The sequence below is a fragment of the Panthera onca genome, chromosome F1, assembly GCF_046562875.1.
Source record: "Panthera onca isolate mPanOnc1 chromosome F1, mPanOnc1 haplotype 2, whole genome shotgun sequence".
In the NCBI taxonomy this organism is placed as follows: Eukaryota; Metazoa; Chordata; class Mammalia; order Carnivora; family Felidae; genus Panthera; species Panthera onca.
The window spans coordinates 50,706,548-50,723,896 of NC_138355.1; the positions used below are offsets into that span (position 1 = coordinate 50,706,548).

General features: G+C 35.3%; 1 protein-coding gene across 4 annotated transcripts in view; it reads left to right on the plus strand.

The window, feature by feature from the left end:
* UCHL5 (ubiquitin C-terminal hydrolase L5) overlaps positions 1-17,349 on the plus strand; it is a 41,753-nt gene that overhangs the window by 3,149 nt on the left and 21,255 nt on the right. For all 4 annotated transcript variants that reach the window (XM_060644339.3, XM_060644340.3, XM_060644341.3 and 1 more), the window contains exons 2-3: positions 5,941-6,004; positions 6,951-7,056. In XM_060644339.3, coding sequence (XP_060500322.2) covers positions 5,941-6,004; positions 6,951-7,056 — 170 coding nt within the window. The remainder of the gene's footprint in view (positions 1-5,940; positions 6,005-6,950; positions 7,057-17,349) is intronic.

The following is a 17,349-nucleotide window of genomic DNA, read 5'->3' on the forward strand; positions in this document are numbered from 1 at the left end:
CTAGCCAGGATGGAATAGCAGGGACTGCATTTACTTTTCCATAACAAATCAATGACCCCAGCTTTCATTTCAAGAAACTAGAAAAAAGAGCAAATGAAATCTGAAGTAAGCAGATGAAAGGAAATAATAAAGATCAGAGTTGAAATTAGTGAAACAGAAAAGAAAAGTAGTGGAGAAAATCAATGAAACTAAAAGCTGGTTTGTCAAAGATCAATAAAATGGACAAACCCCAAGTCAGCCTGGTCAGAAAAAAGAGAGGAAAAGGGCACCTGGCTGGCTCAGTTGGTAGAGCATGAAACTCTTTTAAATATTTATTTATTTTTGGCAGAATGCAAGCCAGGAAGGGGCAGAGAGAGGAGGACAGAGGATCTGAAGCTGGCTCTGTGCTGACAGGCTGACAGCAGCTAGCCCAGTGTGGGGCTTGAACTCACCAACCATGAGATCATGACCTTTAGCTGAAGTCAGACACTCAACCCACTGAGTGACCCAGGTGCCCCAGTAGAGCATGCAACTCATGGTCTCAGGGTTGTAAGTTCAAGCCCCATGTTGGGTATGGAGATTTCTTAAAAATAAAATCTTAAAAATAAAAAATAAAAAAAAAAAAAAGGAAAAGAAAAAGTAGAGGAGACTCAATGACCAATATTAGGAGTAAGATGATACCACTATGGATTCTGTAGATTAAAAAAGATCATAAGGGAATATTCTAAACATTATTATGCCAATCAATTTGACAACTTGGGTGAAATGTATGAATATCTTTAAAGACATAAATTACCAAAGCTTATATAAGAAGAAATGGATAACCAGTATAGCCTTACTTTATTAAATAAATTGAAATTGTAACTTAAAATCTTCCCACAAAGAGAACTGTAGCCAAAATTGCTTCACTGGTATATTATTTCAAATATTTAAGGATTAAGTAATACCAATTTTATACAAACTTTTCCCAGAAAAAATGGAGAGGAAGGAATATTTCCCAATATTCTCTGAGGGCCATCATTATCCTAACACCCAATACAGAAAAGACATTACAAGAAAAGGAAACTACAGACCTAACTCCATCATCAACATAAATGCAAAAATTCTTAAAAAAATATATTTTTTTGATGTTTATTTATTTTTGAGAGAGAGAGAGAGAGACAGACAGATAGAGCATGAGTGGGGAAAGGTAGACCGAATCAGAGCAGGCTCCAGGCTTTGAGCTGTCAGCACAGAGCCGGATGTGGGCTCAAACCCTTGAGGCATGAGATCATGACCTGAGCCAAAGTTGGATGCTTAACTGACTGAACAACTCAGGCACTCCATAAATGCAAAAATTCTAAACAGAATTTTAGTAAATCAAATCTAATAATCTATTAAGTGGACAATATGTCATGACTGAGTGGGGTTTATCCTAGGAATTCAGTGTTGGTTTAATATTTGGGATTCAATGTGATTCACCAAAGTAACACACACAAAAAAACCCAAAAAACTATATGATTATCTTTTTTTAAAAATTTTTTAATGTTTATTTATTTTTGAGAGAGACAGAGACAGAATGCCAGTGGATTAGGGGCAGAGAGAGAGGGAGACACAGAATTGGAAGCAGGCTCCAGGCTCTGAACTGTCAGCACAGAGCCCGACGCGGGGCTCGAACTCACGGACCACAAGATCATGACCTGAGCCAAAGTTGGACGCTCAACCGACTGAGCCACCCAGGCGCCCCTATATGATTATCTTAATAGACACAAAAAGCATTTGATAAAATCCAACATCTGTTAAGAAATATGTACTATTATATTTTAACCTGTTTGCCAGCTAACAAGTTAGCCTGTTTATATTATAAAGGATTGTATTATTGATATATTGATAAAGGGATAAAAGACTGTATTATGTATTAGCCTTGGCACAGTAGGCAACAGGAGATTCACATTTGCATTGGATCCCTTGTCCTATAAATCCATGGGAGTGGCAGTAGATAGAGGTGGATGTTGCACACATGGGTCTGTGTCATAGCTAAGGAACCCTGAGTTTAGGGAACTTCCAATTTTATTAAAGAGGCTACTAGCAAACCTGCTCGGCCTTTGGCTTTAGGAAGATACTATGGACAGCAAGTAAGTCTTGTCTTTGCACCAGGGGGAGACATTATCTATCTTTCAAGTCTGTTTATTGAAATAACATCCTTGAAAAGATAGTCCAGAACTCCTCCCAGAAGATAAGCAGAAACAGGAGAAACTCATTGAGAGTTGTCTCCCAATAAAATCCATTTCTCCTTTCTACCCCAAACATGCCATCCCTTCAGCTTCTCTGATTAATCTGACCTGACCCACAGAGCTGGTACCGAATCTGTTTATCTCTTATTGTGTTTACATTAGAAAGCGGTGGCTTTCTCCTTAAGTTTTTGTTTTGACCTTTCATCTTGGCTGAAGGCCATAACTCAGGTATAGGTAGTAATTGCACAGACTCCTCCTGGGCTTGCCAGGAGGGAGTCTTGCAGAATTCCATCATTCACAGCAACTCTGGCCCAGGAGTTGAGACAAATCTGAATGACTTTTGGTGCCAATATAGTGTTTCCTTGACATGAAGCTCTGTTAGGAGTTCTCCTGAGGTACATGTTCCCTTGTTTGGAGGAGAGAGGCAAGTTAATGCTTGGCTTTCATACAGAAAGTCAAAGTATACTTATGAGAGTGCATCTAGTATGCTTAGAAGCAAGTATTGCTTATAATTGTTGAGGACCCCAAAATGGAGCCTTCTCATTAGGGATACAAATTAACAGCTCTCCAGTTTGGGGTTCACAAATATTTGAGTCTAGTCCTTGTTTTTGGGGTGATTGTCCACAATGCAGATTTTCCTACTTGGTGACATCGCTAACTAAATGACATTTGTCCGTACCATTGAATGACATGGTTAGGGATGATATCTGGGACTATTTTTTGTAGGAGGTGTAGAAGCCAGGGCCATGTCTTTACTTCTCGTAGATTTGGTGAGGTTAGGGGAATAACAAATTGTCAAAACTTTTGGAAGATAGCATTACATTTAAATTTAAAGCATTGGCAACAGAGGGCCCTCCCAGAGTTATCTTTCTTCAGGAGAAAAGCTCCAGGTATATTTTAAAGAAAATTATTTTTGAACTTAGTTTTTGAATAGAACTATTTTACAGAGCCACCAGTATCATAATACAAATGTGTTAGTCAATACACAAATATCTCAAATGTTTTCATTTCAGTACTTCCTTTCATTTTGGAGCAGAGTCCTGGTTTGGATGACAAATCCTATGTTAATCCTGTTTAAGACCTAGTTCAACTATCCATGAAAGTTGCTCTGATCAGCAAGGGTAGTAATCATCTCTCCTGCTTCTTAACTTCCAGAAAGCTCTCTGGTGTACCTCTCATAGGCATGTTATGCATGCTGCACTTTGAGTTGTATATACCTGTTTCCTACTGGTTGTGAAGTTTTGTTTTGTTTATTCTTTATTTAAAAAAAAAAAAATTTTTTTAACATTTATTTATTTTTGAGACAGAGAGAGACAGAGCATGAACGGGGGAGGGTCAGAGACAGAGGGAGACACAGAATCTGAAACAGGCTCCAGGCTCTGAGCTGTCAGCACAGGGCCCAACGCAGGGCTCGAACTCACGGACCGCGAGATCATGCCCTGAGCCGAAGTCGGATGCTCAATCGACTGAGCCACCCAGGCGCCCCAATGTTTTATTTTTAAATAAAGTCTACCCACTACGAGGGGCTAGAATTCAGGACCCTGAGATCAAGAGTCACATTCTCTACTGACCGAGCCAGCCAGACTCCCCTTAGTTGTGAAGTTCTTAAGTATTGCGACTATTGTTTATTATTTTCTGTCCATGCCAGGACCTAGTACCATGCTTGGCACATAAAAGGTATTTGTAAAATACCAGCATTTTGTTAACTTTTTAAAGCCTTCTCCCCACACCCACCTTTTTACTTATATATGTTAGGGAGTCTGCATTAAGTGATTCTTTGTATTTAGTGTTTGATAATGTATACCTCACAAGAATTGTGTGGATTGGATGAAGCAGGAAGTATTCTTGTTTTATACATGAGGAAAGTGAGGCTCCAGAACATTATGTTCTTGCTCAAGTTTAAGAACTTTAAGGCAGTGCTCGGATTGGAACCATGCCTCTTGAATCATTGCTTCTCTTTCCTATACCATGTATTATTTGAAATTGAATGTACATAAGGGAATTATTAGATACTGAATGTATATAAGGAGATAGATATTAAGAGTTGAGTAGTATGTTTTTTGTACCCCAAAAGTTGTGTGTTTGTTTAGCTTAAAGTTGTTTAAACAGGCGTCATCACTTGAAATTCTACCCGTGCAAAAGATTTGGGGACACTTTTATGCAGTGGACTTTTGTTCTTTTAGTATACTGTGTTTTAATGTTTGGCCTTTTTACAATTGATTTCCAATAGCAGTAACCAGTATTAACAATTGCATTAGTGTCCTTTTGTGCCCTTTTCAATGCTCATAAATACAGGTTTACATTTGTAAGTTCTTTCCCCCCAGCTTCCTATATGTAAATGTCTATCAACATGTTTTCTACTACAAATAGCCTAGTAACTCTCCTTGTATATATATCTTTAATACAAGAGTGAATTCTTAATAGATAGTTGCTGAATATAACAAATTGAGTCCTGGAATGGTATGAATGCCCAAAGTCATGTAGTTGGTTGACTGAATTTTTTTTGTAACTTCTTCTTTTTTTTTTTTCCAGATAGGCCAAAGGCTTTTCTAGCTTTTACTTGACAATAATCTGGAATATTAAAAACTGTCCAGACTTTGGAACCAGATGTGTATTTTAATTAGTTTTTGTTTTGTTTTGTTTTGTTTTGTTTTTTGTGTATACTAGCTGTAGTGAATTTAGGCAAGCCACTTAACATCCCTAACCCTCTTCTGTATAATACTTGCCTTGCAGTGATTAGAGAAAATGCATTTAAAGCACTTTACATATAGAAGGCACTGGTAAATATGGCTGTTTTTTTGTATTTTGATGATACTAGCTAACATTCAGTAAACCCTTAGAGTGTGCCAGGCACTGTACTAAATGTATCTCATGCATACAAAATTATCTCATTTATTCCTCACAACAACTCCATGAATATGGGAACAGAGAGGTTGGTTATATAGCTAGCAAATGGAGGAGCTGGGATGCAAACCCTGGCATTTTTGAGGCCAACCTCTTAACCAGTACACAGTTCCTCTGATATGTACTACTAGAGCAGGGTGTCTTAGTCTTGGCAGTGTTGACATTTTGGGCCAGATAATTCTTTGCTGTTTGGCTGTCTTGTGCAGTGTAGGATGTTTAGCATCTCTGGCCTCTGTCCACTGATGCAAGGCCTTCCCACTGGTGACAGTTGTGACGAATGTCTCCAGACATTGTAAAACCTTTCTTAGGGAGGCAAGGTACAAGAAAAGTTTCCCTGATTGGTAACCACTGTCCTAAGGAAGGGTATGTTTGGCGGACTCTGAGGTAGTTGAAAATAAAATAAAATTAAATAAATAAATTAAAAAGTATAGAATTGGAATTTAGGGAAAGGGTCAGAGCTAAATATGTGATATGAAAGTCACTGGTAAGTGGTAGTTATTTATTACCACTTAAAAAAAAAAGTGTAAGTAAAAGGGAAACAGCAATTGAGTAGAAAGAGTGGATTGTTAAAGAGACAGATTGAGAGGGACTGAGAAGTCGGGGTGGTGTTTCAGTGAAAATAAACTTGAAACCTCTTTCAATTGTAAAAGTAATATACTCCCATTATAAATAATTAGGAAATAGTAAAGGAATTAAAAGGATTTGTCTGTGAGCTTTATCAGTTTTACCATTTTAATTTGTCATGTCTCATGGCCCCTAAATGTACATTCCTTTCAGTTAATATTTAATGGTGAAGGAAAAAATGAGTTATTTTGTTTTCTGAAGAAATAATTTCTTATTTCAGGTTGCCGAGGAGCCCAAGTAGAAGAAATATGGAGTTTAGAGCCTGAGAATTTTGAAAAATTAAAGTAAGTATTATCTTAGTTGTGTTAAAAATAATGTCTGTACTTTAAGCAGATTGTTGTCTATTTTACTTGGATTACAGTAGGCTGAATATGTCATCTCCTTAAGTCTTTTTTCCATCTTGTGAGAGAGGTATTATTACTCTCATATCATAGTCAAGACCTGAGACTCATATAAGTAACTTGCAAGGGATTAAAAACTAAGTCTCTGTAATTCCGTATCAAGATGGTTGATTAATTTATTATAATATTCACTTATAGATCAATAGGACTAGAAGACAGAACACATTTTCACATTAAAAATGTCAATACCTGAATATTAGATTAGTCTACAAAGCATATTTAGTACATAACATATATTAATAGTAATTCAGAATTTGTCTGTGTGTTATCGCCTTGCTTCTTGGTGAGGTTAAAGTTCAGATTCCAAATGTAGATGCTAGGAAGTTTCTTCCTTTCTCCCATGCTTCTGACTTGTGAGCCTCTTCTTATCCCCAACCTTGTGCCCGTAAGAATGGACTCTGTATTGCAAATGGAGGACTAGGGAAATTTTCTTTGGAGGGAGAGTTGTTGGATTCTTGGAATATGACGAGGAGTAAGCTTTATTCATCTATATTGGAATTTAGTATAGGGTTAACTGCTTCTTTTAGTTTTGCTATGTTCTTATTTTCAGTTTTTAAGAGAGGTGATACAAGGTAGAAGTGAAAATCCAGATTTGAGAATAAACCTTTCATTATAATTCTGTTTTACCTGATGTAATTTTAAGGTTTATTAGCCTTGTCTTAGGCAACATTTTAATGACAATGAATAACAATAGAAACCTTTAAAAAATTTCTCAAACTTACTTCATTTGCAATATATTTGGTAAGTAACTGACTGAAATGTGATGTATTGACTGTGTGTTAAAAAACAAGAAAGGTTTGGTGTCACTAATTTGTACTTTCTTTTGTAGGCCAGTTCATGGGTTAATTTTTCTTTTTAAGTGGCAGCCAGGAGAAGAACCAGCAGGCTCTGTAGTTCAGGACTCCAGACTTGACACAATATTTTTTGCCAAGCAGGTATGGTCCTCGGATACTCTGAAGTCTTGAGAGCAATCCTTTTGATAAAAAGAACTGTATTTCACTTTTGTGTCTTTGGTATAGTAGTCCTCAAACTTTTTTGCCTTAGGATCCCTTTACATTCTTAAAAATTATTGAGGTCTCCAAGAGCTTCTCTGTTTATATGGATTATATTTATCAATATTTATTATATTAGACATTAAGACTAAGGCATTTGAGAGTTACTTATTAATTGATTTAAAAATGACAAATGCATTACATGATAACATAAATAACACATTTTTTAATGAAATATAATCACATTTACCAAAACAAAATTAGCAAGAAGTTTTACATTTGCATTTTATGTTGTTTTTGCAAATTGTAAATATTTTGCAAATTGTAAATATGGTTTTTGCAAATCTAATGTCTGTCTTAATAGTACATAGCTAGATTCTCCTATCTACTTCTTTATACTCCTACTTGCAGTGTTTTTGTTTTGTTCTGTTTTTGGTTGAAGTATATGAAGAAAATTCAGTCTCACACATATGTAGTTGGAAAGGGAGGAGTATTTTAATAATCTTTTTCAGGGAATTCTATTCTTTGATATTATATCAAAACTCTAAAAATGTTTCTTTTTTAAATGTGAAATCTGAAACAGTATCAGTGAACTTTGTTCTTTGTTATATTAAATTTTTTTTGGTTTATCTTTCTCTGCAAATGGATCTTATACTCATTCAGCATTCAGCAACGTTGTGCATTGGTCATTTCAAATATTCACCGACTTCTACAGATCTTCTGAATGTTGCCACATTTGTTTACATACCTTATCAACAAGTCACATGTATTAATATTACCATCTGTAGAATTAGAAAAGTTGTTAAGTATCAGGAAACTTTGAAACTCACAATGGAGGATCTAAGTCATACCAAATTCTAGTTTTCACTTGAAAGTTTAAATTTTATCAAGACAATAAATACTGTCAGGTTTTTTTCTTGAAGTAACAGACTCATTTTACACAATTCTGAGAAAAATATCTGCCACATGCCCTGTCTGAAAAACCGTATTTGTCTGCCATTTGTGCTCTCAAGTGAAAATGATGTTCCAAGAAAAAAGCAGCCAACTTAACTCACAACTCAAAACAATCATACCACTGCCCTTCCTTGAAATGATTAGCATGTTTTGGTTTGCAGCAGAAGGTGCTTTAATTTGTGCTACGTATTTAATTTGATAGACTGTTAAAGACTTGTACTCCAAGGTCAGAATTTAATAAAAATAACTTTTACTGCTTCATTAAAGACAGTCTTCAGTAAAATTGGCTTTTTTTTTTTTTTTTTTTTAAACTGTGTATCTGTGTCAGTGAAACAGTTTAATGCCACTGCCTAGATTGGTGCTAAAATACCAGCAGTGTTATCTACCATTGGTTGCTATTTGACTATCAGTGCAAATATGAAAGCAGGGAAATAGGCAAGGACTGTCTTTGAATTATTATAGAAATGATTTTGAGCTCATGAACATCTTGAGAAGGGTCTTAGGAATTCCCAGGGTTCCGTGGACCACACTTGACAAGGGCTGTTCCAGGACATACAGTGAAGTGTTTAGTATTAGGTGCCGCCGTATATCTATCTGGTCCATTGTTTGGAAAACTGAGAGAGTAAGTAAGAGAGGTTTGATATTTAAAACTAAGCTAAATATAATTGCACTTGTTTGAAAATTGCACTTATTTCTGAGACTCAAAAAATTGCTTAGGATAATCTGTTTAACCTTTAGAAAGGTCGAAAAATAAAAGTGCTAATTCTCATTACTGCACTTTAGCTCAAGGCTTTGCTGTTCCACTTAGTAACTTGTTTTCCCTTTTTATTTTACTACTTCTTTCCATTTCCCCCCAACTTTTTAAAATTGAGTGTTTTTAGAGAAATTAACACTGTCATGCTTTTACTTTACAGGTTAAGAAAACATTATTGTGTTGTTTTTTTTAATGATAGAACTTAAACTACAGAAATACATAGTGATAAAAGTGAATATCTTTGTAATCCTACACCCATTTCTACCAACTACTTTTAATGGTTTGACTCATTCATTTAATCAACAAGTCGTTATTGAGCACTTTGTGCTAGGTATTAGGTACTAGGTATATATAATGGTCAACAAGACAAGGCGTGTCTCTTCTTAATAAAAACTATAATGATAACTATGCCAACAGTAGCCAACATTTATCATTCTTACTGGGTAGCAGATATTGTGCTTTAGATATATTGTTTATTTAATCCTTGCAACAACTCTGTGAGGTTGTTATCCTCATGTCACAGATGAAGAAATTCAGATGAAGAAATTGAAGCCTGGAGAAATTAACTTATTTTCCTGAGGTCACATGAGGTTTTTTTTTTTTTTTTCCCTTAAGTGTTTATTTGTTTGTTTTGACACAGAGGTAGAGAGAAAGAGAGAGAGAAAGAGAGAGAAAGAGCATGTGTGCAAGCTGAGGGAGGGGCAGAGACAGGAATAAGAGAATCTCAAAAGGGCTCTGCGCTGACATGGGCTTGAGCCCAGGAATCATGGGATCATGATCTGAGCTGAAATCAAGGGTTGATGCTTTAACCAACTGAGCCATCCAGGTGCCCCAATATGTATTATTTTTTTTTTTATTATTAATTTGTTTGTAGTAGTTGATCCTCAATAACACTGTGGTTTTTACAGATTCCTTATTATTTCACAAATGTGGAAACCGAGTCCCAGAGAGATTATGAAACTTGCCCAAGTTAAGCAGCTAGTCATTGGCAGAGCTGATGTGCAAACCTGGGCACTATATATCTGAAGTGTCTGCTCTCAACCACATCACAACACTGACTCTTTAAAAGTATTCTTGGTATAAATGTCCTATAATTTATTTAATCTCTTAGTGATCAATATTTTGAGTTTTTAACTCTTCCCCTAACACAAATAATTTGTATATCGTAATATTTGTGTACTTCTGTACTACTAATGTACTAATATTTGTGTGTGGCAATTATTATAATTTTAAAACCACAGTTTGATTTTCAAGATCTAGATAGTAGAGAAAAAGTAGGGGACAGACAATTTTAAAAGTCCTTCAGGTGTTTTTTTCTCCTTTTAAAGACAGTTTTTATTTTTTAAGGTATATAAAAATATGCACTCATTTTATAAAATTGAAGCATTATAAATATATAATGTAGAAAATAAAAGTCCCTTTTATAATCCCTGCTTCAGAGATAGCCACTGAAAATCATTTATATTCTTCCAAATTTGTGTGTGTGTGTGTGTGTGTGTGTGTGTGTGTGTGTGTTTAATTTCTTCCATGCTATATTTCTTCCACACTAAATTGTGAACCTAAGAGTCTGGGATTTTATTTTTATGTACCGTTCCTGGTACATAGTAGATATCCAATAAATGTAGACTGAGTTCTTCATCTCTAAGAATATTACAATTAACAGTGGTATTCACTAACAGTAAGACATTAATGATGTCTGATTTATAGAGGTCTAGGTATTTTTAAGGTGAAAGAAAGTGCTCTATAAAGAAAATAAATGTTACTAAAGTTTCAATTTATAATTTCTGAAGTTCCTTGATATTTTTCTAGTTCTGTATTTCTGTTTTAACTATAATTTAATGGTTTATTTGTATTATACTTGCCATGTTTATTAATGTGTAGGATTAGTGATTTTCTAATAATCCTGGGTGGTTTTTGTTCTATATTATGTCAACAGTTCTTATTGAACTGACCTATCAGTAATTCCCCAGTAATATCTTTTAATTGTAATTCCCCAATAATATCTTCTGGTCTTTTTAGTGTATGCCTCCTATGAGTCTATGCCAGAAACTTTATATCACATAAATAATATAATCCTTAATTCTAGGCTTCAAGAGCTAATAATGATTTTATCCAGGAGTCTCCTATTTTCAGAAATTTTAAAAGTATAATTAAAATTATATTTATTTATGATACGGTCATACATATTAACTATATACATATTTTTGGTATTTATGAATGGAATTGCATCAATTTAGAAAGGTAATACTAATCCTGGCCGTCTTAAACTGATCATTCATATGCTGTAATTACAGGTGTGCACGTACGTGGTTCACTGAAGAAATAAAGTAGTAATTGTAATTACTAGTAATTATAATTGTGTTTAAGGAATGCTAGGAATGACATTTTGGTAATACTTCTCTGCAAAGCATCATTGTCTTGTTACCAATTCACTGATTTACTTGCTAAGATTGTCCCTTAGTGGTACTGGGTTTGTCTGACTCCAGTCTGTTCAGTCTTTCAGGAAAGGATGATTGCTTACTGTGCTAGGTGCTTGGAGAATGATATGCAGTCATAATCCCTGCCTGCAACGTGCTTAGAGTTTTGTGGAAGAGATCGGTCTTAATCAATGAAAGCACAATTATGGTTGTGATAAGTGCTTCCTGGAGTGAAATGAGGGCCATATTATATTGCAAAATTTGAGAACAATCTGTGAGACTATGCTCACTCCCAACACTGGCTATGGAGTTCAGGGTCCCCAAACCATCCTCACTTCTGGCAATTGCATGTTTAGTTAGGGGGTCCCCAAGACCACCCTCAGTTTCTGTAATTTGCTAGAAAAACTCATAGACCTTATTGAAAACTGTTATGGTTTATGACAGTGAAAAATACAGATTAAATTTAGCCACGGGAAGAGATACATGGCACAGAGTCTGGGAAAGTCCCTTGCTAAGAGCTTCCAGTTGTCTTCTCCCAGTAGTTACAGATGGCACTAACTTTCCTGGCAACGATATGTGACAATATGTGCAGAGTATTGTCATCCAGGGAATCTCAACCAATTCTTGGTATCCAGAGTTTTTATTTGGCCTTAGTCACGCAGACCCGGTTGACCACCCACGTGACTGACCTCAGTCTCCCGGCACCCTGGAGGCTGAGCTGATATTGTTGACCCCAGATTCCACCCTAAGTCACAGTGTTAGACTGCCTTTGTGGACCAAATCCCTCAGGTAAACAAAGATGTTCTTATGGGGCCTGGCTTCTCAAGAGCTAAGTATACCTCCCAGGAGCCACGGGCAAAGGCAAGGCCTCTCTTTGGGCAAGATTAAATTTTTTATTATATATAACAATGGGACTTGACCTTTTCAAGGAGATCTGAGAAAGCTCTGTGTAAGTGACAATTCAGCTGAAGTCTAAAGTTCAAGTAGGTATTAACTGGGGGAAAGAGGTTGAGGATCATCCCAGATTAATAACAGCTTTATAGCAAAAGGAAGTAATACTAGTAAAATGTACTAGAAGAAGGTCAGTATAACTGGAGTATAGATAGCAAGAAGGGGGATGGCATATGATATGGAGCTGAGCAGGGCATATGTTAATCAGAATTGGGTATAGTTAGGTGTAGAGATACAATGACTTATAAGAAATAGACGTTTTTCACTTCCAATAACTGTCAAGATTACAGGCTCTTTTGTTGTTGTTCCTTTGTGTGTGGATTCTATTCCAAAGATTACTTTGTGGCTCAAGATGATTATTGGAGCCTTCGCCATTCTACCTCAATTCTACATTCCAGACAGCAAGAAGGGGACAGCACATTTCTCCTTTAATGAACATTTTCTAGAATTTGTCTATGTCACATGCTTACTTCTCTGGCCAGAACTTAGCCACATTGCTGTTCTTAGCAGCAAAAGAGAGTGGGAAAGTTGTCTTCATTCTAGGTGGCCATGAACCCCGATAAAAATTGGGTTACTTTGTGAATATGGAAGAAGGAGAAGGTGGTTATTAGAGAATAACTATCAGCCTTCTACCACATATGTTGACAAAATTCAGATCATGTAGGGTATTTTAAGCCATGATTGAGACTTCTGTCTGTATCCTAAGAGTAAAAGAAGGTTATTAAAGTGTTTAAAGAAGGGTGACACAGTCGGATTATTATTTAGAAGAGATCCCTGTAGCCATAGTGTGGAGAATGCATTTGAGGAGAAGGTGGTAGTATAGAATATAAGACTAGTAATTAGGAGGCTTTTGCAGAAGTATATGCAAGAGTAGATAAAAGACTGGTGGTAGAGATGGATGTGAACAGATCTGAATAATACTTAGTGGATAAAGTAGCACCCTTAATGGGTAATGGGTTGGATGTGGAGATGAAGGCAGCAGACATAGTAGGTACGTGGAAGGGGATTATGACATTCCTTGGTTGATGACACACACTCATGACTCCTGTCTTTTGTTTGGTTATTGTAAGTAATATAGTAAGCACTGAAGAACTCACTACCCAAACAAACTTCATCTAGTTATTTCCTTCTCTCTCACTGATTGTTCAGCAAAACTCTCATCCTCCCTCCCTTCATCCATCGTAATCCTCATGTTGAGTTTGGTATATTATTTCTTTGCTTTCCCTTTTATGTATTGTAATACTAAAAAGGGTCTGTGTATATAAAATTTTTAATAGATAAAAAGTATCATACTTCTCAACTGAGAAAAGCAGTGCTGAAATAAAAACATTTATTTGGGGTCTCAATTGCAATTCAGGGAGTGTAGATTTGGGTAGCAACCCAAATCGTGTTCCCCTAAGGAATGAAAGCCAAGGGTTTTAAAAAACAAAACTAATGCTTGTTGTGTTGTTTGCAAAGAATTTTGATTGGTGTTGGCTCACAGAAAACTAATCTTGGCTGAATATAATTGGTTGCTAAGACTATCACTAAGCAAATTTTAACCGTAGCAAGTTGCAGGTGTTTGGGCAGAGTCCTTGGAATTTATGCCTTTTGGCCCAGTTCAAAATTCCTGGTTTTATCCCGTGAGGATACCTAAGGCCCATTTCCTTAATGGCCTCCTGGCTCCATTTTATAACCCTTTGACATAAGTGATTGATTTCATTTCATTTCTCACATCTTCTGTGTAATTTTGGGGGACTTACTCTTTTGACTTAATATTCTATCATTAAGTTTCTCCTTTAAGTTGTTAATCATAGTAATAGTTCCTTAATTTTGCATAATGTTTGATATCAATTACATGAAAATGCTGGGTTTATTTGCTTTCTCTTCCTAGATGGGCATTTGAGTTTTACATTTGAGTTATTGTCAATTGCGTGGCTATAAACATTTTTGTACATGTCTCCTGTTGTAAATGTGCAAATTTCTCTTGTATATACAAGTAGAGTTGACTACATAAATACATCAAAGCTGCAATTATACTTCCACTAGAAATCTCTGAATTACTATGTAGCCACATACTCCAATGTGTGGTGTTGTCAGGCCTTTTTAATTTTTGCCAGCCATGTTGTTCTAAAATGGTACTTCATTGTGGTCTTGGTTTACATCTCCCTGGTCACTTAATCATGTTGAAAGCGTTTTCATATCCTTAGTGGCCTTAACTGTTTCTTTTGTGAAATTTATGTTGAAGTTATTTTTATTTTTTATGGGGTTAGTTGTGCTTTTCTTTTTGATTTGTGTGAGTTGTTTATGTATTCTTGATATTACTTCTTTAAGTTAGCGTCTTATTGTTTTATTTTTTCTGGGCGTCTTTTGGTGAATAGAATTTTATATTTTAGAGCCAGTGCTTTTTGTACCTTGTTTAAGAAATTGTTATCTATCTGAGGTTGTAGAAGATATTGACCTGTGTATTTAAATTTTAATTTTTGACATCTATGTCCATAATTCATCAGGAGTTGGGTTTTGGTGTATCATGTGAAGTAGGAATTCAATTTTATATTTTTCCATATGGATCATCATTTTTTTTCTATCCTCAGTTTATGAAACATCTGTTGTCTCCCCTATTTGTCTGACATGCCACATCTGTTGTGTATCAGTTCCATATGTATGTGTGTGTTTTCTGGACTGTACTCTGTTCCATTGATCACTTTGTCTGTCTCTGCCAATATCACGGTCTAAATTTTTTTCACTTCTTCATAAGGTCTGGTATCTAATAGGTCATGTCTCCTCTCCTTGCTCTTTTTCAGAAATATCCTTCTATTTTTGGCTCTATGCTCTTCATATAAATTTCAGAGGCATCTGATCAAGTTGTATGAAACATTCTGTTGAAATTTTGACTGGAATAGCATTGAATATAACAATTTGGGGAGAATGTATATCTTCATATTAAGTCATGAACATAGTATGTTATCTATTTAGATCTTTATTATCTTTAACATGTTACATTATTTTCTCTGTAGAGGCCTTTTACATCTAATTCATTTGTTAGATTTATCCTAATTCATTGATATTTCTGTTACAATTATAAATTGTCTTCTCTTCAGTTACATTTTCTAGGTGTTCAGTGTTGGTGAAATGAAAAGGCAATTCACTTTTATGTTTTAATACTATATTTAGCTATCTTGCTAAACTCTCCTATTATCTCTAATAATTTGTTGGTTTTTTTTTTTTTTTTTTGAGTGGGTTCTATCTTAAATTATTATATCAAATAATAACAGTTTTGTTTTTCCCTTTCAAATCCTTATGCCTCTAATTTATTTTTCTTTTCTTACTGCATGGCTAAGACCTTCAGTAAAATCATCATGATTTTAAAGGGAATACATTCACCATTTTCTTGTGCTGGATGATGTTTACTCTAGTTTTTTTTTTTTTAATTTTTTTTTTTTTTTTTTTCAACGTTTATTTATTTTTGGGACAGAGAGAGACAGAGCATGAACGGGGGAGGGACAGAGAGAGAGGGAGACACAGAATCGGAAACAGGCTCCAGGCTCTGAGCCATCAGCCCAGAGCCTGACGCGGGGCTCGAACTCACGGACCGTGAGATCGTGACCTGGCTGAAGTCGGACGCTTAACCGACTGCGCCACCCAGGCGCCCCTACTCTAGTTTTTATTTTTATTTTTTAAATGTTCTTTTTCAGGTAAGGATGTTCTGTTATTAATTTAGTAAGTTGTCTTTATTAAATTTTTTCAAATGCTTTTTCTGTACTTATTGAAATAATCATGTTTATTTTCTTTCTGTAGGTTAAATGCAGTCAGTTATGTTAATGACTTTTTAAAAATATTAAATCATCCTTCCATATCTGGGGTAAACCCAGTTGGTCATGATGTATTCTCTTGTTATGCACTGTCAGATTTAATTCAGTAGTATTTGTTTAGCATTTTTGCATTTGTTATTTTCTTTTTTCATAAAGGCTTTGATTAATTTTAGTATTAGGGATTTGCTGGCTTCATGACACGAATTGGAATTACCTCTTTTTTTATTTTTCAAAGAATTTGTATAAAATTTAGATGGGCTGTTTCTTTATATTTTGATAGAATTGGCCTGTACAGCCATCTGGGCCTGATATTTTCTTTGTGAGTATATGTTTTAACTACTGGTTCAATTTAATAGTTAAAAGGCTATTCAGGCTACTTATTTCTTCTTGATTTAGTTCTGGTAAGATTTTTTTTTCTTTTGAAATTTCTCCATTTTAACTTAATTTTATGAAAGTGTTTCATATGGTTGTTCTTAGTATTCCCCTGTTCTTTTTAATCTTATTTTTAGTTATTTTCCTGACTCCCAGAATTCTGACTAGCATATTTGTGTAATAGAGGTTTTATGTACTCTATTAATCTATCACCTTTTATTTCCTATCTGTAGTAGGGTGGAAGTCCAGCTGATCTTGTTTCTGTTTTCAGCCATCTTGAGTCCTTGCTGTAAATCGTCAAGCTGAATCTTTCATAATAAAAAATCTATTTTGATTTATGTTATTTCAGCATGAAAAATCTCTTATTCCTAGGGCAAACTACTAATTGCACAAGGTCAGTGATTTTCTAGGTAGCAAATATCCTCCTGTGGCGACTACAGCCATACTAATACGAACCAGCGTGCTCCTCTCTTGAAGGCACCATGTCACTTTGTTTCTTTGCTCACACCCTTCTTGTTTCCCTGAATGAATTTCCTTCTCTGTTCCCTAGGTCCTGTCAAGCTTTCAAAGCTCTATTAAAATTTTACATTCATAGAGAAACCTCTGATACTTCAGTTAAAGATTATTTCTTCCTTCATCATTTTGGTTTTCTACTCATCTCTTTTTCATGTATGGGTTTTGTTTTTTTTTTTTCCCTAAATTCTCCACAGGCAGGACATTTATTGTATCCTTTCTTTGTTTTGTCTTTTTTCTAGAGTCGTCTTCTCTTTAGGAAGTCACGGTTTTATTCTCAACCTTATTTTTCCTTGACTATAAATAAATATTGAAAATGTATTAATTTATTTTATAGCTATACGTCAGTGAAGCTTGATGGTAATTTATAATGCGCTATTTCAAGAGCATTTCTCTGAGCATCCACTATATGTTTTTGTAGCAACTCTGAAAAGAAGTTATTCTCTGGTCCAGGGGCTGCAGGTCACATGGCTGCAATGTCAGG